Source organism: Cryptotermes secundus, unplaced genomic scaffold (assembly GCF_002891405.2).
Source record: "Cryptotermes secundus unplaced genomic scaffold, Csec_1.0 scaffold649, whole genome shotgun sequence".
Taxonomy (NCBI): Eukaryota; Metazoa; Arthropoda; class Insecta; order Blattodea; family Kalotermitidae; genus Cryptotermes; species Cryptotermes secundus.
Genome location: NW_019738882.1, coordinates 418977 through 443613, shown reverse-complemented (window position 1 = coordinate 443613; position 24637 = coordinate 418977). Strand labels below are relative to the sequence as shown.

Below are 24637 nucleotides of genomic sequence, written 5' to 3'. Positions count from 1 at the left end.
TTCTGCAATTGATTCCAACCACTTGACAGCAATTCTGCCTACTTGCTGATTACCTTCTGGAAATGCCCCACTTCTAAATAGGGACAGTACATTCCAGGTTGCCACTCGTAAGTCATTGATTTTGCTAGGTTGTTTTAAGTGTTTCTGTCTGGCTACAATCATTAACCCTTTGACGTGGTCATTTAAATTCCGCGGCCGCGGNGATATTATAAACACCAGCACATATCAGTCTCTGGTGTTTATAGCTTCAGAGCAAACAAAACACATCATTCATAACAGAAACAGCTCGCAATAGCCACAGGAACGTTGCTGCAAGACAGGCATATGTAACGACGACTTAGCGCTCTTAAACGCGTGTGTCATTAAATACAGTCCTCCTGACAACAGGCCAGTGAAAAATCTAACAATCTACAGCAAAACCATCAATTATTATGGGCGTTATAACATACGTGTGCAGCTGGACGAAACATACACGTCGAACCCCCCCAGACGATTTAAATCCCTGACGAAACATACACGACGAACCACGGCAACGGGTTAAAAGCATCTCAAGAGTTAAGGCTTTTTATTGAGTGTTGTCCACCCCATGCCCAACTCCCATCCTGGTGGACCAGGATATCCCCTTTTATCTGGATCATCTTTGACCTGTCCAACATGGGAGACCATACGAGTCGCTATACTATGGCTGGTATAGCTCACGGGATCATATGACCATACAAGCCCCACCAGCACATCAAAGTAGGAATACCTGCAGGGGAGGGGGCAGAGTTTCTATTGATTGAAAATTTGTATCATTTTAGTTCTCAGTTTTCCCAGTTATTACTTCCAGCTTTGCATGTAACAGCACTGGCTGCAGCAAACCATCATTCTGGTGTGTTAGAGTTAGCATTGGTTGGGACAAGGGGATGTGGGTTGTAATTGTGTCAGGGAGCACATAGTCACCCAGAAATAATATGAGGCTAGTGGGCCTGTCATTAAGAGTTATTTTTGCAGTGAATCCCACTTTGAGATTACACTGTAATCTGGAACAGGTTGGTCAAGCAGTAATTCTGTAGACTTATAGTCATTAAGTGTTACTTTTGAATTTCAACCAGACATGAGCTGTCCTTGCTGAGGTTTCCGTGGCAAATGCTGAGATATTAGTTCATTTAGGCCATGGCTGCTTCCTTCGGAATCTTTTCCAACTTATCATCATTCGTTTATTATCTTACTGTCCAATTTTATACAGTTTGAAGGCTGAAAGCGAGGTTGAATAACCTAAGAAAAATAGCGTGTTTTGCTCATTAAGATGTGTACTCACCTTGATCTTTAAAATGATGTTGTTCCAAATTATTCCCATATGTTATATGTAATTTTTTTATATTGTAGCATGTAGGAGCTGTTGCTGTGCAATGACTGTGAGATGGTCAGATACACCAGACCTGTTTCTGGGCAGTGTCTTTGTAAACATGTTCCCGTTGCTAGGCAGTAGATTCTTATTAATGCAACTGTTGGGCTACAACAATGGAAGGCCTGTATTTTCTGTGTGGTCCATGCCCAGATGTTATAAGCAAGGGACGAAGTCTGTTGATAGTTCTGTGCAGGAATCTGTGAAGAGAGGACTTTACTCAGAGACAGAGGCATAGACATTGTTGGAGCCATTACCAGGAAATGTTTAGTAAGGGATTGAGAATGCTAGACTGTGCTCTAGTGAACTGTAAAGTGTGAAAAAAGCGATAGTGTTATAGTTGTTTGTAGTTATGACCTGTAAGCAGTCAGTAAATTTATTCACCAATCTGAACCCTCTCTGTAGTCACACATACTACATGACGATGTGGACACTTCTGTTTTTATACATTTCCTGTTGAAATGGATTTCCCATGTAAGAAGTGTTTAACCAAACACATATTAATGATATTTTGCTGTGTTAATGCATTTTTTGTAGTCCTTGAAATGTGCAGTGATAAGATGATGTTTTGGCTTAGCCCCAAGCATTAACATGCACAAAGTGTGGTTCAAAGTGTAATTCTTCTTGTTTTCTTATCTTATTTGCATTAGTGAAGTGTGTTGGCTTTATAGATAGTCTTCATCACTGTCAGCCTTAGAATAATTGTATAGCATTTGAAAAGGGTATATTGAACATATTTTAAACATAATTAACTGGTAACAGAGTACACTTCATTACCCAGTATGTAAGAACCAGCATATTTTGAATTGACTGTCATTAAATATTGTTATCGAACAAAGCGTGCCGGATTTCATTTTTTTTTTTATAAAACACTGGAAGTGGAGTACTTGCTGATAATAAATGTAAAATATATGTGTTAAAAATACCCATGTTGAACTTATAATTAGTGAACTGAAATATACCATAGGCCATACTGAATGTCATGAGCACAGTTGTTTTATATTAAAGCAAAGATATGTGTACAAAAACAGATACCATCTGGAGTTACTATAGATATTCTGTCACTATTCCATGAAATCCCTAGTTTGATCCGGCCATTTCTGCCCACACTGCATGAGGTTGAATGTGCTGCTGCAGTAGGAGTCTGTTTCATTATTTCACAGCCATGTATGCATGGTTTGCTGGACTGCCTCAATTTCATGGCGCTGCCCCTTATGTGATATATTAAGGTCCAGAATGTGGTAGTTTAAAGGGGTCAAGTCTGGACTGCATGGAGGATGGGGGAGCACTTCCCAGTCAAACTTCTCAGATTTTCACAATGTCAGGTATACATTGTTAGGGCTTGCATTATTGAATTGAAGAATGATATGGCTTTTCATGAGGTGTCTGTCACAATTTCTTGGACATCTGAATGTAGTGAACAGCATTGGGAGTTTCATTTGTGAGCAGGAAATTAACAGGTTAAGGTTATAATTTTGGCTTTGTTCTTCTATGGAGGTGCAGCATGATGCTATTCATCATTTTGTTTTGGGGTCATAATGGTAGTACCAGCTTCCATCACCAGTCATGTTGTACAGTAAGAAGTCATTACCCTCGGTAGTATGCCATTAAAGCAGCTCTTATGACACATACATATGTGCCCTTTTGTGTTCATCCATCAATAGCGGGGGATCTCAACAGCAACACACTTTCAAGTATCCCAAAGTCTTCACATCCTCTGCACAGCATTGTTGCCAGTGCCAAGCCATGCTACATCTTCCTTAATCATCACTTGTCAGTCTTGTATGATGAACACATCAACATTGTGCTTGTCTGATCCCATGGTGGCAGTTCTTGGTCACTTGCTTCAAGGCAGATGAGTGATGTCCTTGCTGTCCTTGTTGCCATTGTTGAATTGTTTCACCCATCATACCTTGCTGCACCCATGCTGGAATCTCCAAAGACATGATGAATATGGTCACAGCATAATCATTTACAGCAATTTTGTCACAGTGGATTTTGGATAAGTGTTGTTGCACATGCACTGGACCTGTGTTCTGGATGTGAGAAAATGGTGCACCTATTGCCCTTGTAACCCCTAGTCTCATTGGCACTGAAATGTATATAAACTGATTCTGCTTATTACTTCTAGTACAGGCCTCATCAGACATTTTTGACATTGAATGGGGATTCCCATCTCACCAGAAAAAGATTTCTGAAGTAAAGTATATGTAGAAAATTACCAGAAAGGAAAAATTTGTTGAAAAAAATAAAAGATGATGTTGGAAATGGGCCTGAGAAGGTTCTGAGGCAGTGCTATGAAAGAGGAAGGGATAATATATTTAAGCAGTGTACAGTAACACTTTTAAGTCCAGCTACGGTACCAGTATAACACCATTTATTTTGCCTGGACACCAAATGTTAGTACCACTTCTGATCTCAAAAATTCATTACATGAAACCTGTCATGTTAGAGACATGAATATTCCACTGTTTGAGAACTCAGTGCATTTAGTTATATTTCCCTTCATTAGAGGCCTCTACCATATCACTCCAGTGCCTGCTATCTCAGATAGGTCAGTAGCTCTTCCATTTGTCTGCTGCCGTGTTACTTTGTGATGTTTATTTGACTGTCTTTCATATGTAAATGAGATCAACACCCTAGACTAAGAACACCACGTGGTGTGGATATCTTATGCAGACAATATTTGGTATTCAGTTGATGTCACTGCAGCCCAAGCAAAATGGATAAAACAAAGACCAAGTAAAGTTTTGCAGTCATATCCCATACTATGTACAAGTAAAGAGAAAATTATTATGTGATCTAAATTTACCAACAAATGCAGAAGTGGCAGAAATTGTAAATGATTCGTATTCGAATGCCGATGAGGTTGAAGATTCCAGTGAATGTTAAGAGAGATATCAAGAAATCATTCCCCTGGAAGACACAGACTGCTTGTTAGTTGAGCAAGAACTTGTACTGGAACTGCAACCACAGAAAGTCTCAAAAAGGAAATGTCAAGCACCTGTGGGTGGAGATTTAGATGGCAACAAGATATTTGTCCTATAAAGAACCATCATTTTCTGATCAGCTAGGACTAAGACCCAAATTTAAAAATAACAGAGGATTGATTTTTTCAATCTGTTTTTGACAGTGGGATGTTTAGAGAAATTGACTCAGAAACCAGCAGGTATTCTGAACGACAGATGAATGTAAAGAAATAGTAAGACCCATTGAAACCCAAATCCATAAGTTCTCAGCAGACAAAAGCTAACATGAAGTAAAAGTATTTTTTTGTCTCAAATTGGTGTATATCAAACCATCATAAACCAATGGCCCACTCTATTTCTGTAGCCATGAACCTGTGCAGTCAAACTTTCACTGAAAGGAAAAACAAATACTGCAAGTTGTTAGTGATGGATCCTACTCATAGGCAGCAGGTAAACTTGCAGAACCCATTTAAGCATTTTGTTATTGATTATCTATAAGCCTTTGGTGTAATAGATGAGCTGTATAGTGGTTCTGAGGAAGACCCTGAAGGAAGTCCTTTTTCATAAGAAGACTGCCAGGAGAGTAATAATTAGGAGAGGCTGATTTCTTACTGATGAAGTATATGCACTTCCATTTGTGGGCAATGAAGAAGTGTGAACAAATGAGCTGTGCTGCATTTGGATGAAAATTTATGACCATTTTATTTTCTTATGTTGTGTTTTGAATGGATATTTCCTATAGTTTTAGGGGAAATGAAGCACTACTTCCACTAGCATATGGGAGTTTGGAACCTCTGCTATGAAAGGTGTAAAAATGAGGAAACAAGCAGTTCCTGTCCCTTACAATCTGAATGGGTTATGGTGAAAGGCAGTATGAGGTATTACTGGTTCAGGGAAGAACAGCTGACTACCCTCTTTTTTTATATTGTCTCGTATAAGGGGGTACGCATGATGAAAATAACAAGTTCTAGATCAGATGATTGGATTTATTAGCACTTATGTTACAAGTTCTCTTAATCATACTTATTACAGTGCTATCACTGATTCACACAGTTTACAATTCACCTTTAGACACGCATTAGGATTCTCAGTTTCCGCTAGTCATCTCCTAGCAATGGATCTCATCACAGAAACTATCACTTCACATCACTATGAAGTCTTCTTGTCTTCAGTGACTTTGTACTCCTCTGTCTTAATCTTCACAATGCTCCATTCTCATCCTTGTACTCTCAAGTGCTCCTAGCTTTTGAATTCACTCCCCCTGTAAGGACTCTGCACAGACTCCATGGAAAACACAGTCCATATTGTTGATGACATCACTGCATTGCATAGCACAGTCCAATACGTGGAAATGTGATTACCAAGCCGTTGCCTAGAAATGGAGTGCATAACGCCTTTGTTCTATTGTTGCATACGTGTATTACTTAGCAATGGTTGTTTCTGTGGCTCAGCAGTTCTTGCATGGGGTAAATATGGAAGAGTATTCTAAATTTGAAATATTCAGAAGTTTGTCGTCCTGTTGAACACCGTTGGATGAAGTCATTGCTTTTTTGAAAGGTAAAGTTGTGTTAAGTTAATATATCTGTAAAAAATGTGATTGCTTTGAAATAAAGCTCTACAAACTGTGTGACAGGACAGGTTACACTTTTGCCATGAATGTGTGCCTTCAGAAACAGAATTTGCTACCTCCAGTGCCATGCACACACATGACATAAGTGCTGCAACTTATCTGAAAAATGGAGGGATTGGGCTACAGATTTTATACTGACAGTCATTTTTCCTCTCCAGCTCAATTTGATGGCCTCTGTAAGAAAGAAAGAAATTACTGTGACACAGTCCACCACAGCTGGAAGAACATGCCACCCTGTTTCAGGATGTAGAACCAGAAGAAGAAGAAAATGATATAGTACCCTGGGTGTGAGGGAACCTGAGGGCTGTGTGTCGGAAGGACAAACATGAGTTCTGTATACTGGCCAACATTTATGTATCTGCAGATGGAAACTTCAGGGAAGACTATGGGAACACTGTGAAACCTCCGGATATTGAAGACTACAGTTCTCTTATGTGTTAAGCAGACAGAAGCGGCCAGATGGCCACCAACTGCAGTATAAGCAGCAGCACTTCGGACAAAGAAGTTCTTAGTACACCTCACAGATCTGACCATTGTCAATGTTCTCTTGATCCACAGGTCATGTGGTGGACTTATGACATACAAAAATTCAGGGAACGGCTAACACCTCATCCTCCTGACTTAACAATCAGAATGTAACAACAAGTGGAAATGCCCATGGAAGGTGAAGTACTGCAGCTAGTCATTTGGGTAGACTTGAAGTGAAGCAGTCACTGCATTGGCCTGCTAATGGAAATATGAGGCGATGCAGGATCTGCTCTTCCAAAAACAAAGTAAGAGGAACCCAGTACTTCTGCAGCAAATGTGACTGCTTGCTGTGTATTCTGCAGTGTTTTGAATTGGGGCACACTAAAACAAGGATTTGAATATATCTGTACAGGCGATAGTAATTGGTCACATGGATTTATGGTGAGCTCCTGTAGTAAGTGTTCTGTATTTTGGGTATGCCACTGCTGTTGTATATGTCATTGTTCCTATGCATATTCCCATCAAGACTGCATGACTGATGCAAGCATTGCGACTGTGTCATAGTGAACATACCATACCTATTGCATAGCCTCTGACATCAAGACATATCTTGAGGTGGCATGTACAGTTCTGTACTGTAAAGTGGCAACTGGCCTGTGTTAAAGGTATGAAAGTATGCTGGAAACTACACTTGTATAAGTACATGATTACTCAGCAATTACTGGATGATTGAATATTGAACAGTTTCACTATGGTCTGTATTAAGAACTAATATAATATTTTGCTCTGCATGAGATATATATTTTAAAAATGTGATTTGTGTGATTCTATTTCTTTGACCTGATTTTTGGTTCGTGTTTCTGCACAGAATGCTTTTTCCTGACTTCATGTGGTCAAGAATTAAAAGGGCCGTATAAATTCCAGCAGATTCCCAGTTGCATATTGTCATTTAATTCAGAATTAAAGGGTTAAGAAGGTTTGCAATTCCTGTACTAGGATTATACAGTGGAACCCCTCAGTTACACTTTCCTGAGTACTGATGAGAAATGTTGTAAACCACAGGAAAGTGTGAACTGTGGGAAATATAAAATTCAGAAACTTAGTACTTCATTGATCTTAATTTGTAATTTAAATATTTATAAAATATTGTAGGCATGTTGCTAAGCAATATATGAACACTTTTACAACATATGATGACATGAAAGGGGAAAGCTGGCATAATGTGACAACAGGAGTCGTCCATTACTAGGCAGCAGCAGCAGCCAGTAAACACATTTCCACAGTAATTAAAACATGCTCCCATATCAACAATACCTGGGCCATCACTAGGCATCAGCCTGTTTAACATGTCACTCAATAATGGAGTAAGTAAGTACATTTCCAATGGTTATGCCATTATGTGGCGAGAAGAACAATACATGTACATACACACAGAGAACATTAGGAGTATGAACAAATATTATTAACAATTTTAGGTTAAATGTGATTTTCGGAAGTTCTTCCGATTGCAGATATGTTCTGATCTTTACCCACCGCGTTGGCAGCATAGGCACACCGAGCAGGACTGTGTTTATTAGGGGGACAAACACCAAACAATGAGAAGTCCCTAAGATTGCTGGGAGGAACATGAAGGCTAATGTTTTCCAAAAGCGAAGTGCAGGATTTAAGACCACGATATACCTGAACAAAAAAAAAAAAAAAAGTGCATCAAGGTGATATCTCCATTTATGTAATTTCTCTGAGGCATCAGTATAAGTATGTGGAATATGAGAGGAAAAAAGATAAAAACAGATGGATGCACACTTCTGCTTAGTGCACTCAAGCTTATTGGCATCATTCAAAATGGAGTTCCAAACTACCAATGCCAATTCCAACTTGGACCTGACTAAAGTAAAGTATAATACATACAGACACTGCAGGGAGGAAAATCTGTAGGTAATGGAGCGAATAAGGCCTAAAAGCTTTATGCATTCTGAAAATATGTAATTAAAGTGTGTGAAAATGTAACTTTGAATGAAAGAAAACACCCAGGTCCTTAATACTGCTAGTGCATGTAATGCTAGCATGACAAAGCTGATACTTGCAGCTCTGAAAATTTGTTTCCCTTGTGTATGACACAACAGGCGTTTTAGCAATATTAAGTCTCATGGAGTTAGCAGTGCACCAATTACTCACAGAATTAATGTCAGATTGAAGTAGCAGGCAATCATGTGGTGAGTTAATGATGTGGATAATAATAATAAAGAACTTGGAAATACACATCGAAAGCAAAAATAATGCATACAAATTTGTGACTAATTTGTTATAGTATTCAGCAGTTGAAAAGAGAAGTCGAATCACAACAAAAAAAAAATGGTGCAAATCTGAAGACTGGAAGAATGTTGGGAAAGATTTTATACATTTTCATTAAATGTGAGATTTCTCTGAATTTATTGCAATAATTTTTATCCCTCTTTTAAAGTACGTAAAGTTGTCGCTATGCCATGAAGGCATATGGTGGAGTGAATATATAGAGCTGCATATTCTTGACCTTGGTACTCTTTTTAATTAGTGTACTTGCAGCATTCGATTATTTTAGTAGTGTGGAAGTTTGACCTTATTGGATATATAAATTCTTACATGGATTTTCAAAATGCAGGTCAGCTCCTATAAGAAGTCTGGACTTGGAATTTATACCTTTTAAAGTTTTCCGTACCAATTTTGAGTCTTTTAAAGCTGAGTGGAGGTGTGACTTAAAAAATAGCTGATCAATCTTCAACACTTGTGATAGCATCATCTATTCTGGTAGTTAATTTAAAATAGTTTTTTCAGCCTACCAGAATATTGTGACAGTCCATAAGTAGATTACCATTCTTATTTTACTGTTTATATTTATTTATGCATCTCTGAATCTTAAGATATTTTTGTTTGTACCCTTCTGACTTGTACAAGGAAGTGCCTAGTTTGAATCTCGGTTGCAACAACTATTCCAACTGAACTTTGCATGGTTTCTCCTAGTCCCTCCAGCAAATTCTGTGATAGTACTGTAGCTGCTTTCTTACACATCCTTTCCATTTCATTATCCCCCGTCATCCAGTCATTTGATGCTATATGAGCTACTGTCAGTGCCATAAATAAACCACATATTTTTCTGTCATTTGTATCAGTTTTATCAGTTTATTTTACAGGTATCTCCTCATTCCCAAAAGTCTGATTTTGCAGATTGCTGTAGTTTATCTTCATTTGTCTTCATTTATGTAGAATTTATTATGTTTCTGTGATTAGCTAGTTTATAGCAGTCGTTTAGTAGTTGAAATACACCCTGAACTTAGTGAATCATGAACTGAGTGTAAATTGCTTTGTAGGTGGAGCAGGCATTACGAGCAAGTTTTAACAATCCAGACCGAGCTGTGGAGTACCTCCTCACAGGTATCCCAGCGCAGTTGTTTGATGACCCACCAGGCTCCGGACCAGATAATGATCCAACAGTTCAAGGAGGTCCTGCACTTCCAGCATCAGGTGGAGGTTCTGAAGGTGAGGGGTTTGAAACTCAGGTCACTTCTTTTTTCATTTATTGATGTATTATACCGTATTTTCTCGAGTAATTCATGCCACCTTGAATTTTTATGACTCAACTGCTGATATACATTAAGTTCAAATTATCTCTGCCTTTTTAACTTAACTGTATACTGAATTTCAGGATATGTAATGGCTGTCCACCTATTCACCCTCCAGTAAATGTTTAAGTTTCATACAACTTATAAAATCCCACATGTGAGTAATGCCAGCTAAAAGATTTGTTTCATTTTACTAAAATAATGTTACCCTATAGAACCTAGAAAGATTCAGTTTAGTGCTTTTTAGGTTACATGTAGCGTATGTTTGAAGATTTTCTGCAGGTATTTTTGTCCCTGCCATATTTTTCACATGATCATCAGCACAGCATGTTTGCCAGAATATTACTTTTCTATTCTAGTGTTAACAGGTATGGGATTGAAATGCTGGTGCTGGCAGCTGGGCTTTAACTGAGTTGGTTTTAAATGATAATGATATTTGTATACAGTGGAACCTCTCTTAACGACCATAATTCGTTCCAGAATCTTACTCGTAATGCGAAACACTCGTTAAGCGAAACAGTTTTTCCCATATAAATTAATGTAAAATATGATAATGCGTTCCATGCCAAAAAAATACTCAAAAAGTTTTATGTATAACGTTTATTCAAAGAAAATTATATATACATTGTTAAGGAGCGTGAATCATCTTCATCTTTTCTTCTGTGCGGACTGAACCAACCTGGAAGGCGAATTCGATTTGCAGAAAACAAAAAAAAAAATCGTAATAATTAGTTTATTATTTATGATACATATCTAACTCTTTTTTACTAGAAAGCTGTCTAGAGACATTTGTTTTTGCCAACGCTTCAAAATTTGGTGAAAATGCGACATAGCATTATCATTAAATAAATTTGTAGCACGCATAGTCTCTGCCTTATTAGGGTGATGCTTCTCAGTGTACAATGCAACAGTTTCCCATGCTTTCAGCATTTCTCTTATTGTGCCAGAAGATTGTTGCTTTGCTGTTACCTCCATCTCGTCACAATTATAAACCTGTTGCGGCAGGTAACCCTCAGAATCTACGAGCTTCTTGAAGTCGCTGATGTTCTCTGCTGCCTTTGTGTCAGAGCTTGCTGCTTCACTGTGCCTTACAAAGCTGTGGATGCCGGTTCTTCTCTTAAACTTCTTGAACCACCCGCGGCTTCCCTTAAATGCTTCTGCTTCGGCCGTTGATGATCGTGGCGTCTTCTTAACGAGGTTGGCGAAAATCACTTTCGCCTTCTCACAAATGATGTTCTTGTTAATAGTGTTGCCTTGCAATTGCTTTTCGTTTATCCATATGAGGAGCAACCTTTCAACATCGTGGAGAATACGTAACCGTTGTGTAGATATTCTTGTCACTGCCTTTGAATCATCTATCTCCTTAACCTTGTCCTTGTTCTTGAGGATAGTGCAAATCATTGATGTAGACCGATTGTATGTGCATGTTAGATCAGCCACGCTCACACCTCGTTCTCGCTTTTCAATGATTTTACGTTTCATTTCTACAGTTATTTTTATTCTCTTATGGCTGTGTTTTTGCAGCATTTTCTTTGGGGACATTTTTGCAAGGGTTATTAAACTTTGCACAAAAAGATTCACAAATAATATGTCTGAACACACATTTTGAAAAATGTGTGATCACAAGCGACACCAAGATGCTAGTGGAACAAGTGCTAAACACAGACTGATGTAGCAAGCGCACAATCCAGGACTTTCCCTCCGTCACTCATTATGTGAAACGTCGCTCGTTAAGCGAGTCATTTTTTTACAATTTGTTTTGTTCGTTATGCGAATTACTCATTATGAGAGGTGCTCGTTAAGCAAGGTTCCACTGTATATATATATATATATATATGACGGTCACTCCAAAAGTAATGTACAACATTTTTTAAAAAATTCAGTTTTTATTCTAGACCTTTACTACTTATACAGTATGTTGAAACATCCTTTAGGTATCACTTCTCCACATAATCTCCATCCCTTTTACACCACCTTGGAACTAGGGCCTGTATGCCAGCACGATGAAACTCTGGACCAGTGCGTCTGAGCCACCATTTAGTAGCTGTAATGAGGACAACACCATCTTCAAATCTTGTTCCGCGAAGGGATTTCTTCAAGTTCACCAAAGAGATGGTAATCAGAGGGTTCCACATCAGGGCTATGAGGAGGGTGTAGCAATGTTGTCCATCCAAGTTTTTTGATCATGTCCTTGGTTTTCTGACTGACGTGTGGCTGGGCTTTGTCATGCAATAGCAAAACATCCTGTTTCTGCCAATGCTGTCAAGCACGACTCAGTCGAGCTTGAAGTTTCTTTAGGGTTGCCACATATGCATGGGAATTAATGGTGGTTCCTTGTGGCATGATGTCCACTAGCAAAAACCCTTCTGAATCAAAAAAGACCATAGCCACAACTTTTCCTGCTGAAGGCACAGATATGAATTTGTTTTTCTTTGGAGAGCTTGCATGGTGTCATTCCATTGATTGCCGCTTTGTTTCTGGTTCAAAATGGTGCAGCCATGTTTCATCTCCCATTACAATTCTCACAAGAAAGTCATCTCCACTATTCTCATATTGTGCCAACAGTTCACTGCACACAGTTTTTTGGGTTTCTTTGTGGGCATCTGTCAACATCCTCGGAACCCACCTTGCACAAACTTTTTTCAACCCCAGCTGTTTCAATATTCTGCACACACTTGCTTCCCCAATTCCCAGTTGGACTGAAATTTATTTCAGCCATGTGTCTCTCATCCAAAACCACATCGTTAACATGCTGAACATTGCCAGGTGTTTGTGTTGTGTGCGATCTGCCTATGCAAGGAGAATCCCAAATACTGGCATGCCCACTTTCACCAGATAATCTGCATGCCCACCAACTAACTGTACTGCGATTGACAGCGTCATCTCCATACACATTTTTCAATCTCTTGTGAATGTTTCCAACTGTCTCATTCTTATAACACAAGAACTCTATAACAGCACGTTAACTTTTGACCAACATCAAGCACAGCAGCCATTTTGAAGGAATGCTATGACACTGCTACGCATGGGAACGGGTTGAATTAAGTTTGAATAGAAGCAGGAAGGATCCTTCTCTGCACCCTACAAATAGCAAAACTGTAGAATAAAAACTGAATTTTTAAAAGAAATGTTGTACATTACTTTTGGAGTTAACTACATATACTCGTACACAGAATATATATATATAGAATTATACCAGCTAGAACATTTTAGCAGAAAGTATCCAAAAGAAAATAAATGTATTAATTCATTATCTTTTTTTTTTCTGTTACAAACACTGTTGTTTCTAATAAGACCTACAGATTCCATTTTTTTTAACCAAAGTCTTGCAAAACTATTGGTGGTCTACTTTTGTGCCACAGGATGATAAAATGAGTACCTGTTCAGTGTAGTTAGATGTACCCTTGTAATGAGACTTTCACTATTCAATGTGTGTTGCATTTTGCCTATACTTTCCGAATTATATACGTTCATATTCCAAGTTAACAAGTCTTGCCACACAGTTTGTTAAAATATTTTACTTAAGTGTTCAGGTTTCTGAAGAATGCATTGGTTAAAATAGTTCTCCCTTAGTAAAATTTGGCATATGCTTTATCTGCTAATCAGTGGGATATCTAATTCTCCAGACATTCATAGTTCTGTCATACTTGTCTGATTGATTCGTATTGATCCATTGAACCATGTAGAAATCTCAGTATATGAAGAAATTAGATGCATTTCATTATGTTACTGGGGAAAATGGAATATAGAAATGTTACAAGGCTGGAAAGTGTAATTTTTATTATGTCCCTGATATCATGTCCAATTTTTATTATTATGGCAAAAGTACCCACATGTGCTCTGCAGTCACATCACTGTAGGTGTGCCTAAATGTTGGTTGTATTCAAAGTATTTTATAGTGTCCAGTACCAACAGTCAGATCATGTCATTGAAGAAGAATAGCAGAAGGATAATTGGTCTAGAATCCTTATTCACATGGAATGCCTCTTAAATTCTTGATCTTCTGAGACCTCCAATGGAAGGATGGGTAGCACCAGAGGAGGAATAATGTATTGTTCTTGACCACCAGTATAAGAAGATTAGGCAATTCATTGTTTCTAAAAGATTGGACAGTTCAGTACTCATCTCACTCCCCTTCTCTTCAGCAGTGACCACCATGGGAAAAGTTTTATTTCTTTTTATCATTTTCTCACCAGCACATCCCATCACTCTTCCTCTTTGATTATCATTTTAACAAAAACCATATAGAGAATTTCAGTTTTTTGGGGTTACTTTTCCATGAATATAATGCTGTCTGCTTTGTGTAGTTGACCGTTTCTAATGGCAGGTCCCACTAATCACCCTCACTCCCATTTTACAGACACGTGAGAAAACTTTATTTTTGTTGTGGGTTATTCAAATCACAGAGCTGACAAGAGCATGCATGTGGTAGAGGGAGATTTGTGTATTGAGGGAACATTTCACATGGACAAGCCAAAACTACAACCTGATTGTTTCAATGTAATAGTGACCCTGCTGGATTAGCATTTATCAGTAACTCATAGCAAGAGAGGTCTGTACAGAGCAGTGGAAAAAATTAGAGTGCCACTGCTGCTGTAGATAGAGGTGTATTCTAGTGACAACAATGTGATGCAGGCCAACTGGACCGTGAATTAGCCATGGCAGTAGTGTGATGCATGGCCAGTACGTGTTAAAGGAAGTTCAGAAAGGGAAGAATTTCAAGTAGAGACCGAGTTGGGAAGTCAGGGGTTGTAAGGAAGAGGCAAGATCAGCCTGTGCTTAGTATGTAGTGAGACAAAAGATACCATGTATCTTATGCTAGGATATGGTATCCTTTGAGTAGGAGGTTGGGAGGGCCCCAGAGCTGGTCTGGAAGACATGGAGGAGTGAAAATTCTTGCCCCCCATTTGGACTCAAACTGTGACCTCTTGGTTGTCCAGCCCATAGCCAGTTGCTATATTGACTGCGCTATCCTGACTCATAATGCCATATGTAGTAGTATGTGTAAGGGGTGGGCCATAACATCCAACCCTTGCACTGTGACCTTCAATGATCTGTTGTACTGCCCTTTGGATTAACCCTTTATTAATCCTACACTTTGAATGAAATGTAGGACTTTGTTTATGGGGGCGTCATATGTTGTGCGTTCAAGTTCTAAGGTCTCCGATTTCTTTTCTCACACAATAATCATACAAAAAATTTGAAACTTCTGTCACTTCTCAACGTAATCTCCCTGCAGCTGTACACATTTTTCACAACGTCGATGCCATGATTCCATGGCCGCTGCGAAAGCTTCTGTAGGAGTCTGTTTTGACCACTGGAAAATTGCTGATGCAATAGCGGATTGAAAAACGGCATCCATGTCTCATCCATTGTCACAGTTGATGAAAAGAAAGTCCCATTCATGCCTTCATCACGTGTCAACATCGTCTGGCAAATTGCCATGCGTGCAGCCTTGTGGTCGTCTGCCACCTGTATACCAGATTAGTCCCCCATGTCTGTCGGGTTGAAACCCCGTTTTTCCATTCACTTCTATCAGGAAATCAGATTGTGAAGGGTATATCATAAACATGTGTATCATTTTATCAGACCCCATCTGTAGGATGGGTTATTTTTGATGACCTGAATCGTGTATGCATGTCCACAACCTTTGGATCTGGGTCATCATTGATGATTGCAACATAATCCATAATTTCCTAACTTGGCCTCTGCTTCCATCTGCAGATGCAGTGGTGGGAGTCCTAGTAGGATTTCCATTGCAGATGTTGGAGCTGTTCTCATTGCTCCCTAATTCCCAAGCAGGCCATCCTTTGCAGTTTGCATAGTTCTGCCTGACTTGTTTTGAATTTAACTCTAGGCCACCATACAGTGGCAGCATAGGTAATTATGGGTCTTACCACTGCAGTGTATATCCAGTACACCACCTTTGGTTTCAGTTCCCAAGTCTTTCCAAACATGCCTCTGCTTGTCCAGAAGTCCTTATAGGCCTCATTAATAGCCTTGTCCAGTTTTTTTTTCTTTCGTATCAGTCCCTTGTCTAATGTTATTCCAAGGTACTTGACTTCACTGGATAGCTGGATCACTTTACTGTAGAGGATTGGTTTCTTAAGCCCCTTTATATTTCTCCTCCTAATAAAGGGTATAATTACCGTCTTATTTGGATTGATAGACAAGTTTATTGTTTTGCATCACTGTTGAACTGTGTACAGGGCTGTTTGTAAGACCTCTGACAGTATAAGGGAATTTTCCATTGATTAGGATTGCTATATCAGCAGCATATCCTACTGTGAAATGACCTTTACTGTTGAGCTCCCAAAGAAGATCATCCATGACCAGGCCCCACAGCAAAGGCAAAAGAACGCCTCCCTGCTTACACTGTCTCACCACAGAGGTTCTCAAGGTCTCTCCAAACATAATGCCATATAGTAGTAATACATGTAATTAGAAGTTGAGACAAAAGATTATGTATTCAAACAGTTTTGGATATTTTGAGTCTCTGTTGTAACAAGCATTCTTATGAATTTTTATAAATTCTCATTATATTAAGGTGCACAGTACTGTAAGTGCCTCATGATTTTTGATGTCATTTTCCAAATATGTGTCAAGTGCACACATTGCTGAAATCTTAATAGTCTTTAAATTATTTCTTAAAGGCAGCCAGAGTTTCTGTTTCGCCTGATAGGTCCACACAGAAATATATAGAAAGTTCAAAGGAATTTGATGTGCGGTCAGTAATTACTGGAACACTTTGAAATTGTTTGTATAGTTTGTGTGAATGTTCTTTGCCCTTCTCTTAGCTAAGGCCACAAATTTCTGAATGGATTCTGTAAAGTGCAAAATAATTCAAGAACTATAAATTATAACCCAGCTCAAATGTAGTACAATGTTTACTAAGTGATATTAACTCCATAGATACCCTATGAATATGCATGTATTCTGTTTGTGGGATGTGGTAGAATCATTATGAAGTGTCTAGAAAAAAATATGTATGTGGGGTAACCCATGAAGTATCTACCAAACTTCAGAAGGTCCTGGTTATTTGGAGTCAAAAATATTTTGTCAACAGTGGTCTGATTTTCGGCTATTAACAGAGCTATTGCTAAAAATGGAAGAACCGCAAAGATAAGGGCTGATTGAGCAGAACAATTTTATATGGTTATATCATTAGCCATATACCAATTTTAAGATTGTATGTATTAATGGATGACCCAAGGAAGTTGAAAATTTGCTTCCATGGTTTTTTTTTTTGCCATATTAGTGCATACGCCTAATCTGTATCATGACTGACTAACCCATATAATGTATGGCTATAACAAAGGTGAGCCAACTGTTCTCAGATATGTGTCTGTTTCGCAGACACATATTCACCTACTGTCTGCAAGCCTTTAAAGTGCATTGTGAAGCTCAGTAAATGGTATTACCCTTGCAATAGCTTCACTTGACAAAATATGCTCTTTGAAAAAGAACTGATTGCTTCCCTTTCAGTTCTTGTCATTTGAAAAGGCGTTCACTACATAAGATAACTCTATTGTGGCACTTGTTGGAATCTCAAAAGTGGTGGCCAACATGGTAGTAAGTTTTTTAAATTAATCAAGTTGCCTATTAGCATGTAGGTAATCGATTTTATTTCATTAATCACATGTACTAGTTATTCATCATTTGTGGAGTTATGGTCTACTTACTGTCTTAATTTCCTATAGAAAAAGTTATTTAGGAAAAAATTGTTTTCAGACCAGTTCAGACATGTTTCACCTCATTAAGGTTGGCAAGTATCAGAATATTTGATCACTGGATCGAGGAGGACTGCAAGCTTGTATCTCCATTAATTCTGCAGACCTTACCCTTCTTGACTGTGTCTTCTGCAAATACACATATGATTTACGAAGAGAAATCACAGACAGTAGGTGAACTCTTCAGTAAATCGTGGATGCTGCTGCTAACAAACAGAATGGTCCTGAAGGGCATATGAAATGCAGAAATTCTTTTGTAAAATAAGCAAGATTGTCCATAAACAGTGCAGCAGATTATTTTGAACAGCAGCTAGTGTATGCAACTAATAGAATTATATTGTTGTGTAGTTTTTTTTATTGCTAGTGGTGTGGGACTAAGTGCCTTGTACTGCGGGCACTTCTGGCCTATTGTACCAGCCCCAGATGATAGGTGAGGGTGATAGTGGAGTAATTGGTGGAATGAAGATTGGCAGGGGAAACCGAAGTACTCGGAGAAAACCTGCCCCAGCGCCACTTTGTCCACCACAAATCCCACTTGACCAGACCCAGGATCGAACCTGGGCCACCGCGTTGGGAAGCCTGCAACTAACTGCTTGAGCTATGGTACAGCCTTGTTGTATAGTTGATAAGGTATCCAAAAAAAAAATATTTAATCAATCAGTATTTTTCAGCAGTAGTTCCAAAATGACTGAGAACTGGATAAATGTTGGTTTAAAATATTTTACTCAAGAAATCCAATTTGTAATCTCCTGAAGTCTGGAAGATGTGGCACCTGTATGTTTTCAAGATAGAATGTCTGCTGATCCCTACCAGTTGCACCAAGAGTCCATACTAGATACTAGTGATAACTACTTTTTTTACCTTAGACTGATTATGAAATCAAGTACTTTTTTATTTTATTGTTACTTTATTTGATGGGGTGTATCATTAAATTTCTGTCTTCAGCTACCTATGAATATAAAAGCATACTCCCCATTCTAGTAAGTTTCTTTTTGGTTCAGAAATAAAATAGCGCAAGTGTTTTCATTTCTAATATTCCTATCAGTTTGAAGACAAACTGCTTTGTTAAAAGTGCTGAAACATGGGTTGTGTGATAGGTCTTTATTGAAGGGGCACAGGATCCTTGAGGTAACATTGTTTCAGAAGACCCGTTGGCGTTCCTGCGTTCGCAGCCACAATTCCAGCAGATGCGACAGGTGATTCAACAAAATCCACAGCTACTGAATGCTGTTCTGCAGCAGATTGGACAGACCAACCCTGCCCTTCTACAGCTCATATCACAGAACCAGGAGGCCTTCGTACGCATGCTGAATGAACCTGCTGCTCCAGGTAGCTGAACATGACCGATACATAACTGAGTAAACCATGTAAGACCTTGGCACCAGTTATTAAAATATGTTTGTGATGTATGTTGTACTGTTTTCCAGGGTATTCAGCATTTTAAAAATAATAAATGTATTTGATTGTAAAAGGGTTGTTAAGCAAAATTATTCTGTGGTATCACTTTATAAAATAGTGATATAGAAACAGGTAATTCATGTCATGATGGGTTGTGCAATCTTCATTGAAGTCTTGACTTGGAATATAGCAGGATGCCAGAATCTCTGTATATATGTATGCATGTATGGAAAGAGGGCAGATTAGTATGCAGGAAGCTAAGATGTATGTTGCTGTAAATGTGCACCCATGCAATTAGCTAAATATGGAATGAAGTTTTAAATATTCAGACTGGGTTGGTAGTCATGTTACATACAACCATGGCTAGGTGAAGTATTTTTCTAGTTTTGAATTATCTGAGGTTGGTATCTGGCCACAGAATTTAGTTTTACTATCTCTTTGTCCCTTTGGAAACATTACATTTTTAATAATTAAGTCAAAAGATTTTCAATATTGAAATTTCAATTTTTATGCCTTATTTCTTGTAATTCTTAAACAGTGTGGAAGGTGTTCAAATTTGACTTTATTTTTGTTTATTTTATTATCGAATTGAAATCTGCTCTAGCAGTTATGGTGTCACTAACATGAAACGACAGTGTTAGAATTTTATAATGTACAATATGCTGATTAGTAATTAATTTTAATTACAACCCTGAAATGTATTTTTGTACTGTTGAAGACTTCACTTTATTTGCAGTGTCATGTACCCTGACTTTATTTCCTAGAATTATTTATTCCAAAGCATATATGCAGCTTAATTTGGTGGCCAGGATTATATGAGTGAATACGGTATAAATGTATGGATTTCTGGTAAAGTTATGATGCTCCCTAAAATGTGCTACATTGCAATTTGTATTTCATACTCCTTCACATGGATCAATATGTAGATGGAGAAAATCTTATTAATTAGTGAGTGTTGCATTATTATTATTAAGGTGGTGGCACCCCTTCAGCTGGTGGAACCCCTGCAAGTCCTGTTGCAGTTGGACATGGTGGAGCAGGAGATGCAGGATCAGGTGCTGGTAGCATGTTTGCTCCTGGAGTAATCCAGGTAACTCCCCAGGACAAGGAAGCCATCGAGAGGGTGAGCACTCACATAAAAGTCTAACATGGTCCACTATTCCATTCAGAATTTTATATTGCATTGTGAAAGGTAAGGTAAGTTTGTCTCTGTGCTTGAGTCCTGAACCAGGGATGGATGATGTCATATGGCAGTGAATCATAACCAGGGCCCAGATTTTGATGACATGTCATATTTTTTCCCTTGTATCCTATGTTATGCCCATACATATATAAATCCTGGATATGAGCTGCTGGTTACAGAAATGTAACTTTTATAGGCCTTTTTTTTCGGTTTTAGTGTAATTTTTTTGTTTTACGTTTAAGGGTATTTTTTGTCATTGTTGCGGCTCAAATTTGAGATTGGAGAGCATAAGGCATTCCCAAAATGTTCGCGACTTGTGAAAAGCGTTTCGCAGTCATTACAATAAATTGTAAACACCAGGACTGGCAAATAGGTTAAGAATGTGGATGCTCAGCAAGTCTGTGTACTCACAGAGCAAGAGCTTGCCTCACTCGGTCACTGGAGTAATCGTAAGAGACCGCATACACAGCAATAAGACGCAAGGGGTCCCCCCACAACCACCAATGAGAGCCAATGAGAATGTTACTATGAGGATTGAGGACACCGAGTAGGAGTACCTACCCTCTGTCGTCAACGCTGAATCAGCGAAATAAAACCATAAATTAGGGAATTTCGGGGGATTTGGAGGATGTTCTAACACACAATATTCAGTTGTCAGCCGGAGGCTCTCGGTGACATGTATACCACAAGGGGGTGGATGACAGCAGTACTCTACATGTGTATTGCAAGTAAGTCTCTTTGCTCATATACGCCATGCTGTTAAAAGTTGTTAATACAAGGTTATTGTGAGATCATAAGGCAGTATCCAGTGTACCAAGTGAGAGCCAGGGTAGAACAGGGTAGGAATGAACGGGAAGTGGCAGGTGATGATAGGAGTACAGTTACAAGGCACCTCCCCGCCACAAATGAAGGTAGAATGAGCTTAGCGAGAAGTGTCACGTAAGCGGCCAAAGCAGGCCTTTTTCTGAATGTAATTAATATTGTAAATAGAAAGTGTACATAGAGGAAAATGTCCGCAGGGAGTTCTGATTCACCCATTAGTAGCCATCCTGCCCTCACCCGATCCCAAGCGTCCCTAATCAAGACAGCCGACGGCAGCCGAGTGCAACGACGATGTTAGAAAAAGGGTAACAACCGACTAAAGTAATTATACTTTCTCACCCCCTCCCCCATTTTAGCCATTTTAGGGAAATTTTCTTCATTAGTTTTGAGAAATGTGAATGTCCTGAAGGGCATATGAAACAGAAATTCTTTTTAAAATGAGCAAAATTGTCCATAAACACTGTAGCAGATCACTTTGAACAGCAGCTAGTGTATGCAACTAATAGAATGATATTGTTGTGCATTTTTTTTATTGCTAGTGGGGTGGGACTGAGTCCCTTGTACTGCGGCCACTTCTGTCCTATTGTACCAGCCCCAGATGATAGGTGAGGGTGATTGTGGAGCAATTGGTGTAATGAAGATTGGCAGGAGAAACCGAAGTACTTGGAGAAAGTCCGCCCCAGAGTCACTTTATCCACCACAAATCCCACTTGGCCAGACCCGGAATTGAACCCGGGCTGCCGCGACGGGAAGCCAGCGACTAACTGCTTGAGTTATGGCGCGGCCTACACTTCAAGTATGCTCCCATTGTGTCTGCAGATGTGGAAAGGAGTTTCTCCAAGTACAAGAATATGCTGTTGGACAGTAGGCGCTCATTCACCTTTGAGAATCTCCTCATGTTAAGTGTCATCTATTGCAACTCTGAATGAGGTGGCACTTAAAATATTGGACTATATACCTTATATGTACATTTGATAAGCGTTCTAACATGGTAGAGAAAATCATATTAAAGCTTCAAATTCAATCATATATTGCTTAATTTTCAACATAAAAATGACAAGCTTAACAAAGAGTACACAGTGTTAATAGAGATTAAAAATACATTGTAAAACAATTAGTAGATTTTCCAAGATGTGATATATTTTTGGTCTTTTTTTACTTTTAGATAATTTTTCTGGATTTTTGGTCATTTTTATAGGTCATTTTCTGGATTTTTTAGGTCATCAAAATCTGGGTTCTGATCATAACCATTACACATTCTAGGCCTCAGCTCTAGATGGTGAAAAACGTCAGCTTCACCCTCCATCCACTTTACCAGCAAAAAAATATTTCCCAGCACAAACTGAAATGAAAGCTGATTAACCTCCAGAGTGTAGAATGGGTGATTTAAATGCCCTGCTACTATGGCACTAATGGCCAGATTTTAACTTGGGGGTGACTATATTACCCTCAGTAATGTCCCACTAGGTCTGCAGGACATGCATGCATGGTCATGGTAGTGTGATGCACAGGTAGTAAATATTAAAACTGTATCATCTGAAAAGGAACCTTTTTCCCATGTATGTACGAGGGCAAATCGAAAAGTCTTTGCCCCTATTGTTTTTCAGCCACAGTAATACACATACAAGGAAATCAAAATACAGGCAGTGTTCTAAGTACCTTTGACTATTTCTCCACATAGTCACCACCCCGGTTCAGGCAATGGTCCCATCACACCACAAGTTTGGAGATGCTGCTGTTGTAGAATTCAGCCGGTTGAGCCCGGAACCACTGCCGGACAGCGGTTTTCACGTCATCATCGGAAATGAACCTCTGGCCTGCCAGGAACTTCTTCAGAGGACTGAACACATGGTAATCACTTGGAGCGAGGTCTGGACTATACGGTGCATGCTCCATAATCTCCCATCCGAATGACTGTAGTTGGGCGGCTGTCCTGTTTGCCACACGAGTCCTGGCATTTTCATGGGGGAGAACCACATCATCCACGAGAATCCCCGGGCGCTTTTTCCTGGTGGCAGCTCGCAGACATGCAACTGTGCCACAATAGCTGTCCACGTTGATGGTGGCACCTCATGGCATGAAATCCAGCAGGAGTGGTCCTCAGTGATCCCAGAAGACCGCGACCATCAACTTCACGACAGATGGCGTTGTGCCAAAATTTCTTCATGACAGGCAAACCAGGATGTTTCCACACCATACTCTGCTACTTGGATTCTGGAGTGAAATGCAATACCCACGTTTCATATGTGGTGACAGTGAGATCCAGGAACTTTTCACCCTCCTCAGAGTAACGCTGTAAATGTTGCTGTGACGTCACTCTCTTGGCCTTGTTCAGATCATCCAACAGCTCAGGCACCCACTGACATGAAAGCTTGTGATACCCCAAGGAATCGTGAACAGTATCGTAAACATTGCCATACGAAATGCCAAGCTCCTTGGAAATGACCTTCAGGTGCACATGCTGATCCACTTTCACCATTGGATCCACGCGGGCAATGTTGTCTGGTGTGAGCAAGGTTGCCCCAACCGCTCATTGTCATTAAGGCCTTCCCGGCCATTATTGAACTCACAGCACCACCATCGCACACTTCTCAAAGTGAGACATTTACCCACATATGTTGGCTGCATTTCCCTGTTTGTCTCTTGCTCCATAGAAAACAAATAACACTTTGCTGCTCATAAAACATGGACATGTTGAGCATACCAGCCATCTTCACAGACTGACAGTGGCGCAGTGCCACGGAGCAGCCGAGAGTTAATCCTGGGTCGGTCCACGTATACCCTGTTGCATCGAATGTATAACCCAGTTACTCAATCACACAGTAATATTTTGGCTGGAAAAAAAAAATAGGGGTAAAAACTTCTTGATTTGCCTTCGTAATTCTAATTTGCTGAATGAGCCCATAGTATAAATGGCAAAAATTGCAAAAAAGTTAATGAAAGAAAGGTCATCATTAGTTATGAATACTTGTAATAATACATGTATGCCAGAAGAAAGCTTCCCTTTTATGCAGAATTTGCCATATATATACAGGGTGTTCCAGGAGGAATGGACCAAACTTCGGGAGGGTGTTCCTTATGTTAAAGTATGCCAATATAACCCAAAACATCTATGTCCAAAGTTGAAAGGTTACGGAGATAATGGCCCGAGAAAAGTGTGGTCTTCTAGCGGGTCCACGCACTGTACCTATCAGCTGAGACTCTTATCTGTTTGTCCTTGAGTGTCGTGATTCACAGTTGCCATAATCTCATGCGCTACTTACAGAGGCTACAGATTACGTTGCGGCGGGGTCGTGAATGGGTGGTAATTTAGTTGTGTGATGAGTTGCTGAAATATGCCTCTTGTGTTTTCACACGTGGAATATTGTGATATGCATTTTGTGTGTGGATTTTGCGGTGGCACTGCACGTGCTGCTGTTGAAGAATACCAAAGGCGTTTTCCCGATCGAAGGAT

General features: G+C 39.3%; 1 protein-coding gene across 3 annotated transcripts in view; it reads left to right on the top strand.

The window, feature by feature from the left end:
* Nucleotides 1-24637, top strand: part of LOC111871228 (UV excision repair protein RAD23 homolog B) — a 43096-nt gene that overhangs the window by 16853 nt on the left and 1606 nt on the right. Inside the window, exons 5-7 of one of the 3 annotated variants that reach the window (XM_023864183.2) lie at nucleotides 9799-9967; nucleotides 18927-19109; nucleotides 20153-20301. In XM_023864183.2, the coding sequence (XP_023719951.1) occupies nucleotides 9799-9967; nucleotides 18927-19109; nucleotides 20153-20301 (501 nt within the window). Of the gene's footprint in view, nucleotides 1-9798; nucleotides 9968-18923; nucleotides 19110-20152; nucleotides 20302-24637 lie in introns of all 3 variants that reach the window. The other 2 variants (XM_023864181.2, XM_023864184.2) reach the window with 2 other exon arrangements.